The sequence below is a fragment of the Antennarius striatus genome, chromosome 14 (assembly GCF_040054535.1).
Source record: "Antennarius striatus isolate MH-2024 chromosome 14, ASM4005453v1, whole genome shotgun sequence".
NCBI classification, from domain to species: domain Eukaryota; kingdom Metazoa; phylum Chordata; class Actinopteri; order Lophiiformes; family Antennariidae; genus Antennarius; species Antennarius striatus.
In genome coordinates this window covers 9,808,221-9,828,208 of record NC_090789.1, presented here as the reverse complement: position 1 = coordinate 9,828,208, position 19,988 = coordinate 9,808,221, and the positions used below count along the sequence as shown (strand labels likewise).

General features: G+C 41.5%; 1 protein-coding gene across 2 annotated transcripts in view; it reads right to left on the bottom strand.

Annotated features, from left to right (window-relative positions):
* Window positions 1-19,988, bottom strand: part of LOC137607846 (growth factor receptor-bound protein 10-like) — a 52,136-nt gene that overhangs the window by 18,349 nt on the left and 13,799 nt on the right. Inside the window, exons 3-5 of one of the 2 annotated variants that reach the window (XM_068333863.1) lie at window positions 19,353-19,446; window positions 10,425-10,677; window positions 9,138-9,261 (exon numbers count right to left, since the gene is read on the bottom strand). In XM_068333863.1, the coding sequence (XP_068189964.1) occupies window positions 9,138-9,261; window positions 10,425-10,677; window positions 19,353-19,446 (471 nt within the window). The remainder of the gene's footprint in view (window positions 1-9,137; window positions 9,262-10,424; window positions 10,678-19,352; window positions 19,447-19,988) is intronic. The other variant, XM_068333865.1, reaches the window with a different exon arrangement.

Genomic DNA, 19,988 nt, shown 5'->3' with positions numbered 1-19,988 from the left:
TCTAGGAGTACGTGCAAGGATAATGAATGTTCACATTCACTCCAAGTCACTTTTTTTCTCTCATTTACAAGCCCCCTTTTTTTCAACTTTTTATCAATAGTTGATAAAAATCATTTGCCAAATCTGTTTTTTAACCTTTTTTTTAAATTTATTAAATTTACATGATGAAATTTAACTCACCTTGGTTTATTCCTCCCCACTCTGCTCTCCCCTCCCCCCACATCCTTCTTTCTCTCTTAAGCAGAAGAGGGTGAGGGGTGGAAATGTACAGTGTTTTTGGTCTCCTATGCTGCTTATACCAACGCACAAGCAGACGCAAACACATGAAGAGGGCTTGGAGCCGCAGCATATTGAATTGAAGGGTCATGGACACATACCTACACGTCTATAAACATAGCAAACACAGACAAACACACACACACACACACACACACACACACACACACACACACACACACACACACACTATGTACGAGATCAGAGGTCAAATACTATAATCTAGACCAGGGTCAGACCCACTTGACCAAGAGGTTTACGGGGCCTTAAACCTATCAGGCTACACATACAAGCGATCTGGTTGTTCAGAGCCACAGCAAATCTAATCCAACCACATTAACGCAACCCGATTAAAAAAGAAAAAGAATTGCTTCTACAATCAGGTAAAAGATGAGCCAAATCCTTTTTACAAATATGACCTGATCATTTTGGTGGAGTAATTATACATTAACGCAAAAGCACACAGCGGAACGCTTCTTCCTCTTATTGGTATATGCTAATTTTGCTAGTTAGCGGCTAATTAATAGAAAATAGTAAAGCTTCTTGCGTTCCAGTGAGGAAAAATAAATCTAAGGGAAAGTAATACAGTGTTTTCCACATTATAAGGCGCACCTGAAAGTCTTTAATTTTCGCAAAAACTGACAGTGCGCCTTATAATCCAATGCACCTTATAAATGAAAGTTTTAAAATGGGTCGTTCATTGAAGGTGCGCCTTATAGTCCAGTGCGCCTTATAGTGCGGAAAATACTGTACTTTTTAAACTGTAAACTGAATATAGACATGTCTGGTAATGAAAGGCCCGTTTGGAGCTTGTATCTGTCAACAATCTCTTTGAACATCCAGCAGGAACAGAGTCTGATTCCATCAAAACTTCCAAAGCAAATCCCTAACCTGTAATCATGGATTTGATTTTATCAGTACCTATCGATGGACACATGCCAGCAGAAACCAAACCTCTATGTCTGATCTCTTTCATCAAAACTTGTGTATTATTCTCTGACACAAAAGGAGTAATGCAAAAATAGAAAAAGAATTCTGGATATACCTCCCCTTCAACTATATAATCTAATCTCGCACATCTGTATTATGAGCCAGTAGTGGATCAAATTACGTACAGTGGAAGAACATCATAAATTGTCAACACCTGGCTTTTTTACATTTGGATTTATGATAGTGAGAAATTAATCATTTAAAGAAAGGTCCATCTCAGAATTGTGAAGAAAGTCAACATTGTCCCGAATCCACAACTGTCCCAGGAACTGCCACAGAATTGAATCCGTTCCTTGACTTTAGCGTAACCCACACAACTTCATCAGTGAAATATCTGATATCTGATGCTCAATTATCAAAACAAGTTCACCATCAGTAAAACTGAACCAGATACATTATTTGCAGAGCTGGAACTGACTCAGGGCCTTCATGATTTCTGATCCTCATACAGTCATGGGGTCCAGTTCAAATAAAGTGTGATACCCAAGTGGATTCCACTATCCAGGATTATATGCGATATGTTAAAGGAGAAGAGGTTAATGTTCCATTAATTTTAAGTTGAATGTTCTCTAGTTGGAAGCTATGCAATATGTGATCGTCTCTCCTGAAAAGGTTCAGAATTATTTCTTGGTTCTTTGTCAGTTTGGGTTCCAGCTTTCAAAGCCTATCCTAGATGGTACATTTCTAGATACTCTTTGGGTACAGTCATTCAAGGGGCAGTCAGTGAATGTGAAACTATTGATAAATGCAGCTTTGATATCACAGAACTTTTTTCTTCCTCATGATGTAATAAGGGGTGACAGCAGCTGTAAGTAACTCCATTGTAAGTTAAATTACATTCATGTTAAAATCACTTAAGATATTAACTTAAGAGTTAAATATTACATTATCTACAACTGTAGAAATTAGAAAACCATCTGCTACAAATTTCCAGCTCTTTGTCTGGTGGAGGCTTCCTTTACAGACTAACACACCCATGACCAACTGGTCGGCGGTGACTTCCCAACATCGGACTCCCAGTTGTCTTTCATGTCTGACAGTGGTCAGGTTTCCAGCCAGACACAGATGATTAGCTGTGCAGACAAGCCAAACTTAATTTCACCTCCCTGAAGCGCCACAGTACAGCCTCACCGAGTGTCTCACCTCTCTACCTCCACACAACCCAAAACTGACATAGCTCTGCCTCACACATACAGTATAGAAAAACTAAAAAGCTTCATCAATGCAAGCTTTTTTTTTTTTACTGAAAGTTATGTAGGTTTATCTGAAATTGAAGCAAACATTAAATCAAATTTTGACTATCAGAAGCTTGGTTGGATTTGGCAGAAAAGTTTGCATGTTCATTTATTTTCCATGCACACAGCCATCTATATATCCATCAATTTTCATCTAATTTATCCACAGCAGAGAACACAAATTTCTCCATCTCCAGTTCCATAACAAAATTGATGCCTTCTGCAAAAATTGGCTATGTGCAGAATAACGTAGTTCTTATCTGAAACAAAAATTTATGTGAATGCATTTTTTGGGAACTTCGAAAGCTTAGGGTTAGGGTTAGGGTTGCAATCAGATATTCTGGCTCCTAGAATGAGAGAACATTATGACAAACGGAATCAATTTGTATTTCACGTATGTTTGTCCTCATGCATGCATTACATAAATCAGAATGAACTCTGTGTTCTTCCAGCTCGACAGTAAAGATATGTAATCCTCAGACAACACATTTAAGTGTGTGCGTGCATGTGTGTGTGAGAGAGAGAGAAAGAAGCACAGGCTTTCTGATTAATTACACATGTATGTCATCACATGTAACACATTTACTGCCTGGCTGATTAAAAGTCAGGTGAAACTTCAGCACAAACACACATTTATTAATGTTTGCCGCATGAATGCCGCTCACTCTTACACACTATTCAACAACTAAACTTATCTGCCCACATTATTACAGACTTATTCTGTCCACTTCTGTTGCCATATTTGCACACAAAAACCCTACAACATGCACCTGATCTGATCGCCGTGGGTCAGCAGACCATTGCGTGCAGAAGTACATCAGCTGACTGCAGACGAGGAGGAGGAAGGAGTTCTGAACACTGTGACTCAGGGCTTTGGTTTTCAGTTTGTTTGTGACACCACAATACACAACCCAAGATCACATGATAATATTTATTTGGATCTGTTTGGTTTTACTTGTAATTAGCTCCTAAAACTTTCTTTGAGCAATAACTAAACACTAAACCTGTTTTAAATAATTACAACAAAAACCACCTATTAAAAGCATGAATAGAATTGTTTCTTCATATTCAATTGTAGAAGTACGTTATCAAAATGACAGAAGGGTAAATAACTACATGCTTAAATTAAGTATGAAGTTAACATGGCCATTTAGCAGCTTTAAATTTACAGAATTTCTAGCAAAAGGTGTCTCTTCTAAATATATTTGGTTGTTGTGTATATGTGTGCAAATGTTTGGAGTGGAAAAAAAAGTAATTCCCATGCGGGGATTATAAAGGATTTAATTTAATTTAATTTTATATACTTGTTTGATCCCCGAAGGGAAATTAAGAACGCACACTCTAGCTAATGATTCAAACACATGCATACATATATATTTGTGAGTACAGGCCCCTGTATCACACACACACACAAGGGGGGCTGTAGTCATGCAGGGGAGGTAGAGTGGCAGGCAGCTCCTTCTTGGTGCGCCTCAAATGAGCAATTTGTAAAGGGGACGGCACCTTGCTCAAGGGTGCCTCGGCAGTGCTCCAGAGGTGAGCTGACACCTCCCATTGTCAGCTCACCTCAGGGTTTTGGGTTTTGTTTTTTTTGGGGGGGGGGGGAGTGGGAATCGAACCGCCGGTCTTAAATCATAGGACAACCCGCTCTACCGCCCGCTTTACCGCTGAGCCATTGCCACCCCATTGATTGATTGATTTATATATTTTATTTTTTTTAAATTTATAAAATTTTGTTTTTAAAAAAAAAGGGGGGTCGGGGGTCATGCTCTGAACAGGAGACATGATGGATGGAGCAAAATGATTCCTCCATCCTCCTCCTTGCCTCGCTTTGTTTATGGGGGTACACTGACAGCAGGGGAGACATCAGGAGGATCACCGCAATCAAGATCATCAAGCAGTTCATCCAATAGTTAAGGATTTTCTTTAGTCTGACAGGGAGGCGGTTCAGAATCCTGGAACTACTTCAGCTGGGTAGACACTGGCCAACATAAGGGGCTTGAACCCGAGGTGGTCCAGTAAACCCCCGGACCGCCCTGGCATGACTGGTGTTCATAAAGCCTCACTGGACACAACTTAAAGAGGTTTCTGTGTTGCAGCCATAATGTGTAAGGGTCAAAGCCCTCACAGCCTGCATGTGAACAGGCCATTATCAGGGTTCAGCATCAAGTCTACTGTAATGAATTCTCTTCAATATTAGCATGATCAGAAAATAGAAAAATATAAATAGGATTTACCATAACATGGAACAGGTGTTATCCTGCACCTCTTTCTAACCCCTAAAAGCCCACATCTTATTACCCTGAAGATAAATATATCCATCTTATCAAAGGCAACAAAGGCCATAAACCTGCCGTGTCAGTCACATAAACATAGTTTGACTGGATTACAGTATGAGCCGTGTATCCCTTTGAAAAACGATGCTTACATCAGAAGAGTGATCCTTCGACAGGTCAAGGCAAACAATCTGACTTTTACTGCAGACAAATGCACAGACTCATTTAGTTTGTTGTCCAAAAGAATCCACAAGGGTTTTTATGTTGAAATCCAATACCCATATTCAGATTCTTTAGCTAATCTTCAGTGTGTGGCCTGTCCTCATTAAGGTGAAGATCCACATTCTGCAGGCATGCAAAGCTCCAAGCTGCCACACTTCTGGCTGTGCATGTTCCCAAAAATCTGTCAAGTGGCATCAAGCAAACTTAATATATTCATTTTTGTACATGTGCATCTGAAACTTAACAGTTTAAATGAAAAAACTGAATTTTTTTAACAAACACCAGTTACCTCTAAGTGAAAATTAAAAAAATATTTTCAGTCATTATCCAGCACATGGCTCATGCACCTCTCTGCATGGAATTGAACACAATCTACAAAAGTAAAAGAAGACAAGCTGTTGGAGTTGGATTTATTTGCGCTGGTCAATCACTTCAAACAGGAGCTATTACTGCACCTTTATTCTGACTTTGTCCTATTTCTCAAAGAAAATACCATGTTTTAAATAAATCAACATATTTATCTGCACCAGTTTCCAATCATTCACATTATCCTTTAAAAAATATTCAAACTTAACAGGAATGTATAAACAGAGTAGGGTTTCAAATGTTTTACTGTGTGCATTTAATTGTTTCATGATGCACTAAATCTAAATAGTAAGATGCACCAGAGCTTGGAGTGCAGCAAATATTTTGTCATTGTTATCCATTTATGTTGTGATTTAGAGGGTCTGTTATGTATACATGACATCTCTTATGTCTGTTGTGGGAGACGATCCCTCCTCTTGGGATCAGTAAGAGATATTCTTTGCCACGAAAGTGCTTTCTAAGTACAGGGTGTGCAGTATACAGAGCATGAAGTCGTTTGAGGCAATGACACATTTAGCCGTGTAAAAGAAAATATATCCTAAATATATGCCTAAATGGGGGCTGCCGCCTCACAACACGGTGGACCCGGGTTCGAGTCCCGCTCTGTGCGGAGTTTGCATGCTCTCCCCGTGTCTGCGTGGGTTCTCTCCGGGTTCTCCGGCGTCCTCCCACCTCCAAAAGCATGCGCTTCAGGTTGGTGTGTGTGTGTGAATGTCTCTATGTCTCTATGTGGCTCCGCGGTACACTGGCGTCGTGCACGGAGTGTCTCCCGCCTCACGCCCTGAGACTGCCGAGATAGGCACCGGCTCCCCCGCGACCTGCATTAGCTGATTAAGCAGGTTAAAAAATGACTGACTGACTGATATATGCCTAAATGTAGCACATTTACATTTTCAGCTGTGCCACACATCTAGTCTGATCTAATATATGATGTTACACAATACTCACATGCCGACAGAAGCGCCTATGTTTGGCGCTAAAAGCCACGTCTGTCGCTGATCTTGAGTGACATGATCAGTGAAGGGTTCGCTCGATCATCTCAGCTCATTTTGGGGACTGAAGGTGTCCAGTTTATACCGGGACTAGAAGTGTAAAGCAATGCTAGCAGTTCAAATGTTGTGAGTATAATATATTAACATGCTGATGTTAGCATTTAGCTAGAATAAACAATGTGACCAAATACAACAACTTCATAATAAGTTTGCTGCTGTTTTGATTTTTGGGCTCTTCCCAATCCTAAAACACAGCACATATTCTTCATATTATATTTTATTATGTTCATTTCATGTCATGTAGAAACATTTTACAATTAACTTTTTTATAGTTTCCTTTCCTCTTTTCCTCAATGTCCTCAGCAGGGATCACTGAAGTAGTTCTGATGCTGAAAATAGTAGTGCTTGAGGAAAATTCAATAATCCCTTTAGTTATTAAAATGCACTTATCATTAAATTGTTTTTGTATTTCTTAAACTAAATGAACAATGCATCTTTCTTTTGTTGACTGTTTTTTTCTCATTTGTTCATCTGTTTGCTGTTAAGAAATGAGGGGAGGTGTGTTGTCTAAGCATTTGGCTTTTTTGGTCTCCTAACTCTGCTTTTTTCCTCCATTTGTCTTTAATGCATCTTAATGTACAAAAAATAAATAAACATCAGCGCCTCAAGACAATCAGCTGCTGTGCATTTCAACCTGGACTGCCACCTCCCTCCCTCTAATAACATCACTATTTATTCTTGTTATAATTCCTAATTGTAAAATGATGTAATTACAGAGGAGCTACTTATTTACACTGGTGACTTTTGTTTTCCCATGATGCACATGACTTTCAGCTACCTCCTTTGCATATTTAGGCAAAAGGTTGTTCTCAGCTACAGACGATGATTAACGTCGGGATGATGGAATGTTGGAGCCGCTGCATTCAGCTCCAGTTTTATCTCAGCTTATGCAGGAAGAATACAATCATCTTCCTGCTTTTGTGTCATTAAGTGGCTTCACAGAATTTCCTGTCAGACTCAACATGGCGATATACCATTAAAAAAATAAAGAGGAGGACAGGTGCTGCCAATCTCGAACCCATTATCTGATGATGACGTATCCCTGATCATTTGGTCGGGGGGGACATAAAACACAGGAATGAGTTGGTGATGTAGCTGTTAGAACAGTAAACCCTATAACAAACTAACTACTAAATTAACCCTAAACCAAATTAACTATCAAGTTGAACCTGTGAGGCCGTACATATCACATCCAACTCACCACAGTATGTATGCGGTCTGCAAGAACTAAATAACTTGCAGCTGTGGAGGAAAACAAATTTTCCATGTGGCACATGCCCCACCCCCACAGAGTAACGGTGGGTATTTGGCAACTAAGTCAAAGTAATAAATGGAAAAGATTCCGGAGTTTTTCACATTGTCTAGATCCATACCAGAACTTCATTCTTTCTCACTACAAACTCAACCTGTCTGTTGGGTTACATCAAACCCCGCTGGAAGTTTATGTGTAATTAACAGAAATATTAAAGAAAGAAAAAAAATGTGTTTCCTGGATCTGCTCTTTTATCAAATCCACTCCCAATGTGACAGTCCAGCAGATGCCAATGAGATTGAGATAAAAATCCTGAACAAATATTGACTGATTATTTGCCTCGACGGACACGCAAGAGAAACGGTAAATGAACCAGATGAACTTCCAGTCAGTTCCCACAGACTCAACACAAACACACACACGATGCTTTGTGCACACTGGTAACTTGCTCTATGACTCCAAACCTTGTGAGATGATGTCAGAAAACTCACAAAGTATGTGTTGCCTTATCACATAGTAGGCGTGCGTGTGAACCGAATGACACCACCTGCGTGTGCAAAGGAGAGAGGAAGTCAGAGCAAGCGTCAGAAATAACTTCTATTGTTCATGGTAGGCATTGTGAAAACATCTTTGAGAGGGATGGAACATTCCTGGAACAGGGGGCTCTACCAGGGAAGGAAAAGCACAACTATCACACACACACACACACACACACACACACCAAGAGTCAGGGTTGAGTCATGTGAACCGGAAATGGATCCCGGAGACGACAGACAGATTCCGAGAGATCTGACCTGCAGACGTTCCCAGCCGTATTCCCAGCTCTGCTGCGGAAGTCTGCACTGCGTCTGCAGCATCCTGGAGACATTGTTCACCTCCTTCCACAGCAAAACACATCTATCATTTTGCATGAGAGTGTGTGTGTGGCGGTCCACATGTGACCGATAATACAGTAATGCCTCCACAATAAAACACACATTTAATGTCAGATAACCTGGAGGTGAGATGTTGTGTAATGGAAGAAAAGGTTGTCTACAGCCAGAGCAACACAAGCTGCTCTGACCTGAAAATAACAGGCTAGTCAGCTGGTTTCACAACACACACAAGCACAGAGACATGCATGTACAAACACAGACACACACATACACAGACACACCATCTCTGGTGATTGTGGTCAAATATGAACAACTAATTCAAAAAGTCCAAATCCACCATGTCCACAGTGATAGTGAACAGTATCAACTTTAGCATCTCAAAAAACACCAAAATGACATTTTTTTCACTGCATTTTGAAATATTTATCGTGCATGTAAATGCGTATATTATATAAATATATAAAAAATGCTCATTGTTGTTGATGGTCCCCAAATAAGCACTCAAGGGTAGCAAGGCAGTCAGAAACCTTCTGCACTGCTGTGATACTGTGACAATGTAATAGTGCAGGTGATGTGAGGTGGGGGGTCTTTACTTGGTTGTCAGACGTCTGTGTGGGGCTGAGGACAGGAGAGCCCGCTGGGCTGCAGAGCTCTGGGAAAGGGTTTGGGATGGCAGGCAGGGAGGCTGGACGCAGCTGGTGCTCCTCCTGCAGGCACCTGCAGAGGGAGACAAACACACACACGCACACGCACACACGAGCGGAGAACTAATGATTTATATGACTTATGAAATAATTTGTCATTTTATTTACTTTTTTCTTAACCCAAATAATATTTAAAAAATACTTTTAGAATTAATGTGAATTGCACTCTTCTGCTCTATAAATAAATAAAATAAATCTGATGCAGACCAAAAGAAAACATGCTGTTGTTCAACAGTTTTAAATGATGACACTTAATAATATTTTGATTGATGACCAACTGGATTTACCAATCAGATGTGCAATCCTTAAACACAATCCACTGCTGGCAAGCAGGGCTGATAGCCAGGGTTAATTCTGTTAACAGCTATGACGAAAACCATTTATCAACAGCCTCTTTTTCCATGACTAAGATAAGATGTTGCCAAGCTTAAGATAATAAAAAAAATATGACTAAATTTAATCACACAAGAGCCACCAGAAGATTGCACATCACCTCAGGCAAACTTGCACGAGAACAGTCGGATGTGTTGTTCTCGTTTCATTTTTCAGATGACGCTGAGCATTGAATTGACCCGAACACAACATCAGTAAATGAAAATAAACAAATATTAAATGGCAAAAAAGGCACTTAAGTACATTTGTTTATATATTGAAGTTTACTTAAATGTACTAAGTTCTTGAGTTAAGATAAAACAAAAATTTGACTCATCTCGGACAATCTTTTTCAATTTTAATTTTAAAATTAGCAGATGAAGTCAGTTGCAAACAACATAGGGCATAGGGCCCATGTGGTTACAAATAAGTGCAAGAGCTCAACCAATTCAAAAGACACGTCAGGGCCAACATCATAAGGCGTGGGGCAAATTTGGTAGCCAGTGTCATTAGCCAAGCCGGGTTGGAAACCAAACAGTAGAAAACTAGTGACTGGATTGGATCATTAACCATGAGCTGCTCGCTAGCTTCAAAGTTAGTGAGTGAAACATGCAGATCTGGTCAACTGGTTTATACTCATTATTTTCTCTTTTAGTGAAACACAAGAAAAAGTAAATATGTGTCACCTGTTACTTGTGTAATCCTCATTGCTTACATATACTGTAATATTTTTAGATTTGCAAGCAACTCACTTCCAACACATTTTTTTTATCACCACGTTAAAACCAATGCAGGTGCGCCTACCTTACGGCCTGGATGTGCATGGGCTGGGAGTGTCGCAGCCTTTCCCTGGAGGGGGAGACCGTCTGCAGCGGTGGGGTGTGACGACGGTGAGCCTGAGCCTGTGCCGGGTAGGTGGGGTGCAGATGTTGGTGGTGGGGCTGAGGGTGCATGTGGCCATTGTTCAGAAGCAGCGCCGTGTCTGCATGTGCAGAATACACACTGTCCATGGATGAGTTCATGTCATTCACCAGCTGCTCCAGGTCAACATCATCATCTGTAAGCCGGTGGGATGGGAGAGGTGGAGAAGGGAGGAAAGCATTGACTTCATCAGTAAAAGTTGCAGGACAGTGAATATCCACTGGATGGCACCTCAGCAGATTATTTTAAAAACCAGAAAACTAGTGGGCCTTAATAATAATCATCAGTATGTGAGGGGCATCGGTCAGTCTGTCTGGTTAAGGTACAGCAGCCATATTCACTGATGAACTATAAAGAACCAGTAGAATTACACCATTATTCACTGAGTAGACAAAGCATCAAATGCAGGCAGTCCTCAACATACAAACACAACAGGTTCTGAGAGGTTGTTCATGAGCTAATTGTTCATAAGTTGTTATTTATCAAATAATTCGCCATGTGCGGTCATTTAAATACCATTACTACTCTAAATATGAAAGTACTACTCTCTAACACTGACCAGATAAAATAACAGAACATAAAATCATACATAATAAAATAAAAAATAGGTACAAGTCGTTTTGGGTTAAGATGTTCGATTATTATTTTAAAATACAAAACATAACAAAAGGAAAAAATAGCAAATAAAAATTGCAATCATTTCACTCAACGTCCGTCCGTCACAAATATTGGACTTTTAAAATCACTAGAACACCATTAGAAGCACATAATATTGTGTTACTGAGTAATACATAAGAATAAAAACACTAACATATTACAACACGGATGTATAGTTCCGATAGTCGAACCTCGGATTGAGGAGGAACAATGTGAGTTGGGTCCGTGTCACAGAACAACAGACCAGCGTTTAACTCTCGCAGGGGTCCTTGAGGGGGCTTGGGAGTATGCTCATCCAGTCTACATGTGTTTTGTGGACTTGTAGAAGGCGTACGATCGGGTCCCCAGGGACCTACTGTGGGAGTTACTGCGGGAGTATGGGGTGAGGGGGCCTCTCCTCAGGGCCATCCAATCCCTGTACGCCCAAAGTGAGAGCTGGCTTTGGGATCTCTACAGTGAGTTAGACTTGTTTCAAGTGGCTGTTGGCTTTCGCCAGGGCTGCACTTTATCACCAATTCTGTTTGTGATTTTCATGGACAGGATATTGAGACATAGTCGTGGTGAGGAGGGGTTACAGTTTGGTGGGCTGACGACTGCATCGCTGCTTTTTGCAGATGATGTGGTTCTGTTTGCGTCATCAGCCTGTGACCTGCAGCGCTCACTGGTTCGGTTTGCAGCAGAGTGTGAAGCGGCGGTGATGAGGATTAGCACCTCCAAATCTGAGGCCATGGTCCTCAGCAGGAACCGGTGGACTGCCTTCTCCAAGTGGGGGATGAGGTCCTTCCACAAGTGAAAGGATTTAGGAATCTTGGGGTCTTGTTCACGAGCGAGGGAACAATGGAGCTTAAGATTGGACGAAGAAATGGGGCAGCAGGAGCGGTATTGCAGTAGCTTTACTGCATTGCTGTCACAAAGAGGGAGCTAAGTCGAGAGACAAAGCTCTCCATCTACCGTTCAATCTTCGTTCCTACCCTCACCTATGGTCATGATCGATGGGTCATGACTGAAAGAATGAAATCGCAGATACAAGTGGCTGAAATGGGCTTTTTCAGGCGGATAGCTGGTGTCTCCCTTAGAGATAAGGTAAGAAACACTGCTGTTCGCGAGGGGCTCAGAGTAGAGCCGCTGCTCCTTTGCGCCGAAAGGAGTCAGCTGAGGTGGTTTGGGCATCTGGTGCGGATGCCTCCGGGGCGCCTCCCTAGGGAGGTGTTCCTGGCACGTCCAGCTGGGAGGAGACCTCGGGGCAGACCCAGGACCATCAACACTGGCCTGGGAACGCCTTGGGATCCCCCAGTCAGAGCTGGTGGATGGGGCCGGGGAAAGGGAAGTTTGGGGCTCCCTGTTGAACCTGCTGCCCCCGCGAGTCGACAATGGATAAGCGGTGTAAGGTGGATGGATGGACGTACAGTTCCAATGTTTATCATTAAGTGTCATTCGTTATTCACATGATCGTTTTAATTCAGGTTAGTTTACAATAATATTTTGCTCCTAATCATTTAATCCTTGAGGAGGAAAAGAAGAAGAAAACACTTCAAGGAACCTCCACCAGTTTTTTTTAATGTCATCCAACAACAACAGTCAGCTGTTGGTGTTGGTGATCCACTTTACGGTACTGTAGCATGTAGCATGTAACTTACCTTTAGGGCAACGGAAGAGGAGAAGAAGTTTTTGTCAGCCAGAGGCAGAGTTGTCATCAAAAAGATCGTCACCACTACTACTATCATCACTAGCCTTTGCTTTATCATCCATGATAAACACTAAAGTATCTAAGGTATGAAGCCTGACGCTCTGAGATGCTCACAAAGACAAAAACAAACAACAATAAGAAGGGGAGACGAGTGTTGTGTATGTGTGAGTGCAGTGGTGCTGCTTGGTGGGGTTGTGACAGAAAGAGGAACTGCAGGACAATAGCCTGATATGTTTGATTATAACTCTGAATGTTCATAAATCAAATGTTTGTCAGTCGAATGTTCGTATGTTGACGACTACCTGTATTGCTATGCTATTAAAAAGATTAAATCATCTACAAATCACATTGCTGTCATTTTATCATCTTGAGGCCTGATTCCCTCTGGATCATGAAGTTATCCTGACCATCTTGTGACCAGTACTTGTACTACGTTTTGGATATATACTTTGAGTCACTGTCAGTCACCTTAAAGTCATCTCTCCGTGAACCACTAAAAAAACTGACTGTAAGATGGGAAGCTAGAATATTGCACGCAGTTTAGCTGAAAAGCTTTGGACAAAAAAATTAAGATTACAGACCAGTGGATGCTAATAACTCCATTGCATCATCTGTTATATTATATCAGGGGATAAAAAAGATTAAATTGAAGCAGAACAAATGTAAGTCTGCTTATTAGCATTCCTATGATGTGACATGTCTTGCATTTCATTTTTGTACTAGAAATTATATGTTATGATTATTCCCACTAAGGTCAGAAGTTTGGTGACCATGGGACCTTTTGTCCCGCTCAATGTATTTACTGACACACTGCCACAACATTCTGACTTGCAATTTTAATCACTTGTAATTTAACATGGTCAAAGTGAAAATGTTGCCAGGAGCACATTGTGGCCTCAAAACAACGAGCACAGAGCAAAGAAAGAGCGCCGGAGCCTTGTTTTGACGTTTTCATTCCACCTCGTGTTGGATTTCACTTTGGCATAGATTTCTTCCGATGGCTATGTAGTACACTAACTCACTAGCTTGCCATTGGTCAGGTTATGCAAAACCTGTCATTCACAGGGTTGGGTTGTCTGTCAAGCGCTGCAAGTTGGAACCAACAGTCACCCACAGGCTGAAAAAAGCAAACCGGGTACTCCAGAGCTGCAGGACAGCCAGTAACACAGACCAGTCAGTGCTTGTCTTTGAACCTGAACTAATATTAAATGTACTGCAAGGAGGATTTTACTGGTTATCAAACAGACTCATTTTATTACTGATGCCTCTGTGCGACCCATGTAAGCAATGACCATGAGCAAGACCAGACAACATTCAAATGTTTCATCACCATCAAGCTCAATACCTTTCCCAGCATGGTTCATTTAATCGTGGCTCTAGGTCTGCAGCATCATTATCTGACACAGTCTAAGTTTCTGGGAGCTTTATTAATGCAAACATTGTGGATCCACAGTTCAGGATCATTGTACTGCAGTCATCATGTATGAAGATATAAAAAAAAATCTTGTAATTGTTCTCCTTCCTCGTAGTTGTTTCAATGAACTGAAGTCAACTGTTTTAACAACCAGCTGCTCATTCACTCATTTGTTTCAAACGATGAATCAGCTGTTTTTACTGCTTTCAACAGTGAATCAGCTGTTTTTTTCTGAACTCCAGGGACAACTGGGATTGAGCTCAATCAGCACTTAACATGTCATATACTGACAGACCTGTCGTTTCTGCACACCTTACAAGTTAATGTGCACAGTCAACTCCTGAGGAGCACATAGAAATCACTCTTGAACTTTGAACTTTTAAGGGGCCAAAATCAGGAGAGGCAAAGAGGCAAACAGCAATTCACACTGTCAAATTCCACACTAGCAGCGAAACCCTCATTAGGTATCAGATGGTTGTCTGGGTCTACTTGCGCAGTGGAAAGTTTAAAACAAATTTAAAGGAAATTCTGTGGAGAATGCCTCATGTGGCTCATCACTGAAAGAACTTCCAAGCTACATAAAAATCAAGGACATGTTTGTCAGAGGCCAATTGTGAGTATGACATCACTGAAGTAGGACTCACAAACACTTTGGTAGAGGTTCTCCCTCTAGTTACATGATGCTGTCTCATTCTGGGCCCCTCACTTTAGGTTTGCTCTGGTGTTGGATGTAGATAGGCTAACATTATCCCTGCCTGCTGCAGGGTACTTTCTTTCAGGGTACTGGACCTGATCCAGGTAAGTTGGTGTCCCTTAAAGTACACAATAGCACTATAGGTAACAGCAAAATTATACATTTTTGATTTTGGACTGACCTGTCCCTTTAAAACACAAGTGCAGTCTGTGTAAAATGTGTTTCTATATCCTTGTCCTAAGCCCTTTGTTCCTATGTGTGTCCCACCCCAACACCACACATGGAATTCCAGAAATTCCGGTAGGAAGAAATTGCAGCACTCTGGGAACGTTCACCAGCCTGTTCGTGGCATATGGTGGCCAAATTATCAGAGCAAAGTAGGGCACCGAGACACAAGACAAGAAAGACAATCCTTAGACTCTTAGTATGCCAAGCAGCTCTGATGAGCATGTGTATGTAATTATACAAAAAAGCTCATTGTACTACACACACTCACGCACACACAGGGAACATAAACATCTAACCCACAGAGAGAAAAAGAAGCCACTGTAACAACACCAGCAGGAGACAGCCTCCCGGACCTCAGATCACAAAGAGGTATGCATGACACACAGGCGCACACACAGGACAGTCTAGGACACAAGGTCATGTGACGCCAAATGAGGCAGGATGGGATGACATGAAAGGGAGAAGCACTCAGTTGGAAAAGAGAGCATATTAAGACAGTCAGACATCAGTCTAGATGCAAGCTAACATGCCTGAGGCCTTTTCACAAAGTTCTATTGCAGTGTAAAAGGAAAGGCAGAGGTGCCAGAGATTATATAAAGATGACTATCTGCTATATTAATGTCTCTCAGAAATAGCATAAATAATGTCTCACTTGTACTGGATAGATTAATACCAGTTTTTGAACAAAGACATTAATGTCCCCTTTGGGATTTATTTTAGTACCTGACATTATCCACTGGTTGAAGATTATAGCTGTGAAGAGTGCTCGTCATTTCACTCAAAGTACCACTGCATTGGCTTGAAGACTGCAGAGGCACTGTCATAGACTCTTCATCATGTCTGAAACACATTCAATCTCATTTCCTCTCCATGAAAAAGAACTGAACAAACTTCTTCGGATTAATGAGTTGGTGAGAAACTGTTAAGTTGTCATTGGCAATCAAGATTTTGTTGGACAGGTCGCAAATTTCCTATGTGTCACTTTTCCAGACGGCAAAGTTTTCCCTGAAGTGGTAACGCTTCTAACCAATGTTTAATTTAGGCAAACATCCTTTTAATTTGTGGAATAAGAAGGTTTTTCTCTGCTGGTGCTTTATATAAAATCTTAGCTGAGTGCAGCTTTAAGAGGTTAATGATGGTACTGTATTGTTGGCATTCGTCTCCCTGTAGCCGTTGCCCGAACCGCCTCAGTAAGGGAAGCCAGCGGACATATAGCATGAAAACGTCTTCTCCTCCCTCTCCAGCCAAACTGTGACTTTTTAATGTGGATGAATTTCTGCATCTGACAACAAAACCCACTATACATCCGTGGCCAATTCATTCTTGCGAGATCCCAGAATACCCTGAATGAGTGCTCCCTTCCTTTGGCCATGACAACCTGCAATCATTGGTCTCTGATGGCAGTTTAGAGGTCGGAGAAGAGAGCTGGATGCTCATGTTTTCAAGGGCAAAGTGCAATTCAGTTCCTTTATATGCAATAAAATCCCTCCAATTGCATATGATATAAAAATGTCCTTTAGTTTTCCACAACAGTCTGATATGTCCACCAAGGAAATATTTCTATAAATGGACCACAAGGCAGTCCTTCGTTTCAATCAGCACACACAAATCCATGACAGTATACTGTACAGGCTTGCTTGCGTGCAACCAACACCGTAGTATCCATCCATTCACCCAAAACGAGCCGACCATGATGGTCTCGTCTTCCGCTGCTTATCCACCTTGTGGGTCATGGGTTACGATGGAGTCACCAGCGAATTGCGGGGCCACACGAACGACCAACAACCAGGTACACTCACACCTATAATCAATTTGTGATCAATTCACCTACATTGCATGTTTTTGGAGATGGGGGGGGGGGCTGGAGAGCCTTGAGAGAACTCACACAGACATGGGAGAACATTCAAACATTGCAAAAGAAAAACAAACAGAGAACCTTTTTGCTGTGAGGTGACAAAACTACCATTGTGCTACTTTTTTGCCCAGCGATCAACATAAGAACATTAACAAGACAAGGTTTATATAAATGAAGATGCAGAAACCTACATTAAGCCTCATTCATTCATTCAAATACAGTGTACAACGTTCCTTACCGAGCATTTCCTATTTAATAAAAATTAGCAGTTCAATATATTCAGACAACTACAAAAGAATATGCAAAAAGAAAACAGTATACCTGGCTGACCTGAACTTAAAAGCAACATCCTCAGCTTCTCTTACTATGTTTTTCACCAATTTGTGGTTTAACACAATGCAGTTTATGGCTCGTCTGATCAAGGAATGAGGTTTACTTTTGTCTTTTTTTCAACTTTACTCCTTCACTTCTATCAACAGTTCACGCTTTCCCCTTTAGAACAATTACACTTCAACCTAGAAAGACATTCACACAAGCATGTAATCCACCAAATCCATTTTCACTAAAACATGCAAAGGTTTGTTTGAGCCCCTTCATTCAGCAATAGGGCACATATTATGCCAATGTCATCATGATGATGTTATGGGCTCTGCCTCACACCATATTAAGTCTCTCTAATTCACTGACCCTGGAACCCTAGGCCACTCCAGCATTTGGTATTTATAATTTTTAATAGATGCAGTTTTTCCATCTATGTAAAACTTCTAATTATCTAACAAGGTGCTATTTCTGAATAGCACGCCATTGTTTCTGCTGTATCGTACAAGCTGTACTTGACTCAGCTTTGGCATCGGGTATTTCACTAGGTTGTTTTCTGTGAGAGAATAGTAAAACCCCAGTGTTAGTGGTCGTCATAGCTACACAGTGCAAAACTGACGTGATGTCATCTTCACCGTGACACACTCTCTGATCCACCTCTCAGGCCGGGATTTTCCAACATCATGTCCACTGACTTTTAAAAATGTGTCTGCTGTTGTTGGGTTGTTTAATAAGGGCACAGTGATGGCTCACCAATCTTCAGTGGTTTCTCTAAGCACCTGCTGCTTTAAGAATCCCAACAGGAGTGATCGCAAAAAATTGTTTTTCATGTTTTTTCACTTTTTGCACGGAGCCAGCAGAGATAGGTTGTATCGTCTCATCTGCAACCGCGTAACCGCCTTGCAGGTCATGGGTCAATGTTAGCCTACGTCAGCCGTCCACAAGTGAAAAGCAGGGTACCTCTTGGATGAGACACCAGGTCATTGCGAGGCCACATGAAAGACAAACTACTTGTGCACACTCACACGTACAGACAACTTGATGTGATCAGTTCAGCTAAGGTGCATGTTTTCTGGCAGTGGGAGGAAGCCAGAGAACCCGGAAAAAACCCACACATATACGGGGAGAACATACAAACTCTGCACAGAAAGGAATCAAACCAAAAACCTTCTTGCAGTGCGATAACAGTGCTACCCACTGCACCACCATGGTACTCACTTAATCTTCAACCCTTCTTAAATTGTATTTAAAGACAAATATTTCAGTCTGGCCTCCATGTTTTGTGCAACTAAAAGAATTTGATATTAGGCTCAATTTGGATTGCAGGATTCCGACATTACATATGAGCTCCTATGAAGACAGACTACTTATGGAACTATAATTTATTGAAGATGTGGAGATGAAGAAACCCTGTTCTAATCGGTTCCTGATCACTTGTGGCCTAACTGCCTCTCCTGGAGTACGAACCTGCATACCTTCTTCTCTGGCTGCCTCCTAGACTTATGGCCTACATGGTACAAACACCCCTCTGCCTGACACTGGCTTGACCCACAGGCCTATATAAACACCCCATGCATGTGAAGCCATATTTAACAGTTTCACAAGCATTACCCCCGCCCCCATATACACACACACACACACACACACACACACACACACACACACACACACACACACACACACACGCACGCACACACGCACACACACACACACACAGCAGAGATTTTACAACCGCTCCTCAAACTGGCTGCGTTCTCGAAGGATTTCCCATGTTCCCATGATGACTGAAGGGATTTCTACGTATACGTGGAGCGTACTGTAAGGCATGTGTGTGTGCAATGATGAAGGGAGAAAATGTTTGAGAGGCAGACACGGTTTGAGAAGGATGTAAAGTATTGAAGAGGTTTGGGAGAGATCTGAATCATCTGAGACAGGGTGAACGAGGAAAGGAAAGTTACCATGGTGATGTGGCAAATTTTGACTGGCTGGGCGCTGAAAGCCTGCAACAATCAGTTCCTCGGGCCTGCGAGAGGAAGTGTGGTCCATGCTTTCCTGTCAAAAAACGCAAAGAATAAATGTTTTTTTAAAAGGTGAAGACCATGCAGTAAAACCATGCTTGAGTTTTAGGTTGTCAGAACAGAAACGGGAAAACGATCCTCTATTTTGCAAAAGTTAGTCAAAAGGTGGGTTCATGCTCTGCTCCACAAGGCTCAAGTTCACACACACACGCTAACCCTGTAATCTATGTGTGTGTGTGTGTGTGTGTGTGTGTGTGTGTGTGTGTGTGTGTGTGTGTGTGTGTGTGTGTGTGTGTGTGTGTGTGTGTGAGTGTGCGTCTGAGAGAACTCACACTTGTAAAATTCCCATCAGGCTCTGATTTGAAAGAAAAAAAGAAGACAAAATCTTTGTGAGAAAAAAAAAAAAAAGGCAGGCAAACTTACACAATCGCACATGTCTGGAGATGCACACGCATACAACCAAGTTCCTCACACTTCATCCAATTAGACATAGTCTTGAGGCAGAAAGCTGCAGAAGAATAAGCCAGGGAAAAAAGCCAAAGAAATTTTCGATCTCCTTTTTCTAGGAAAAAGGAG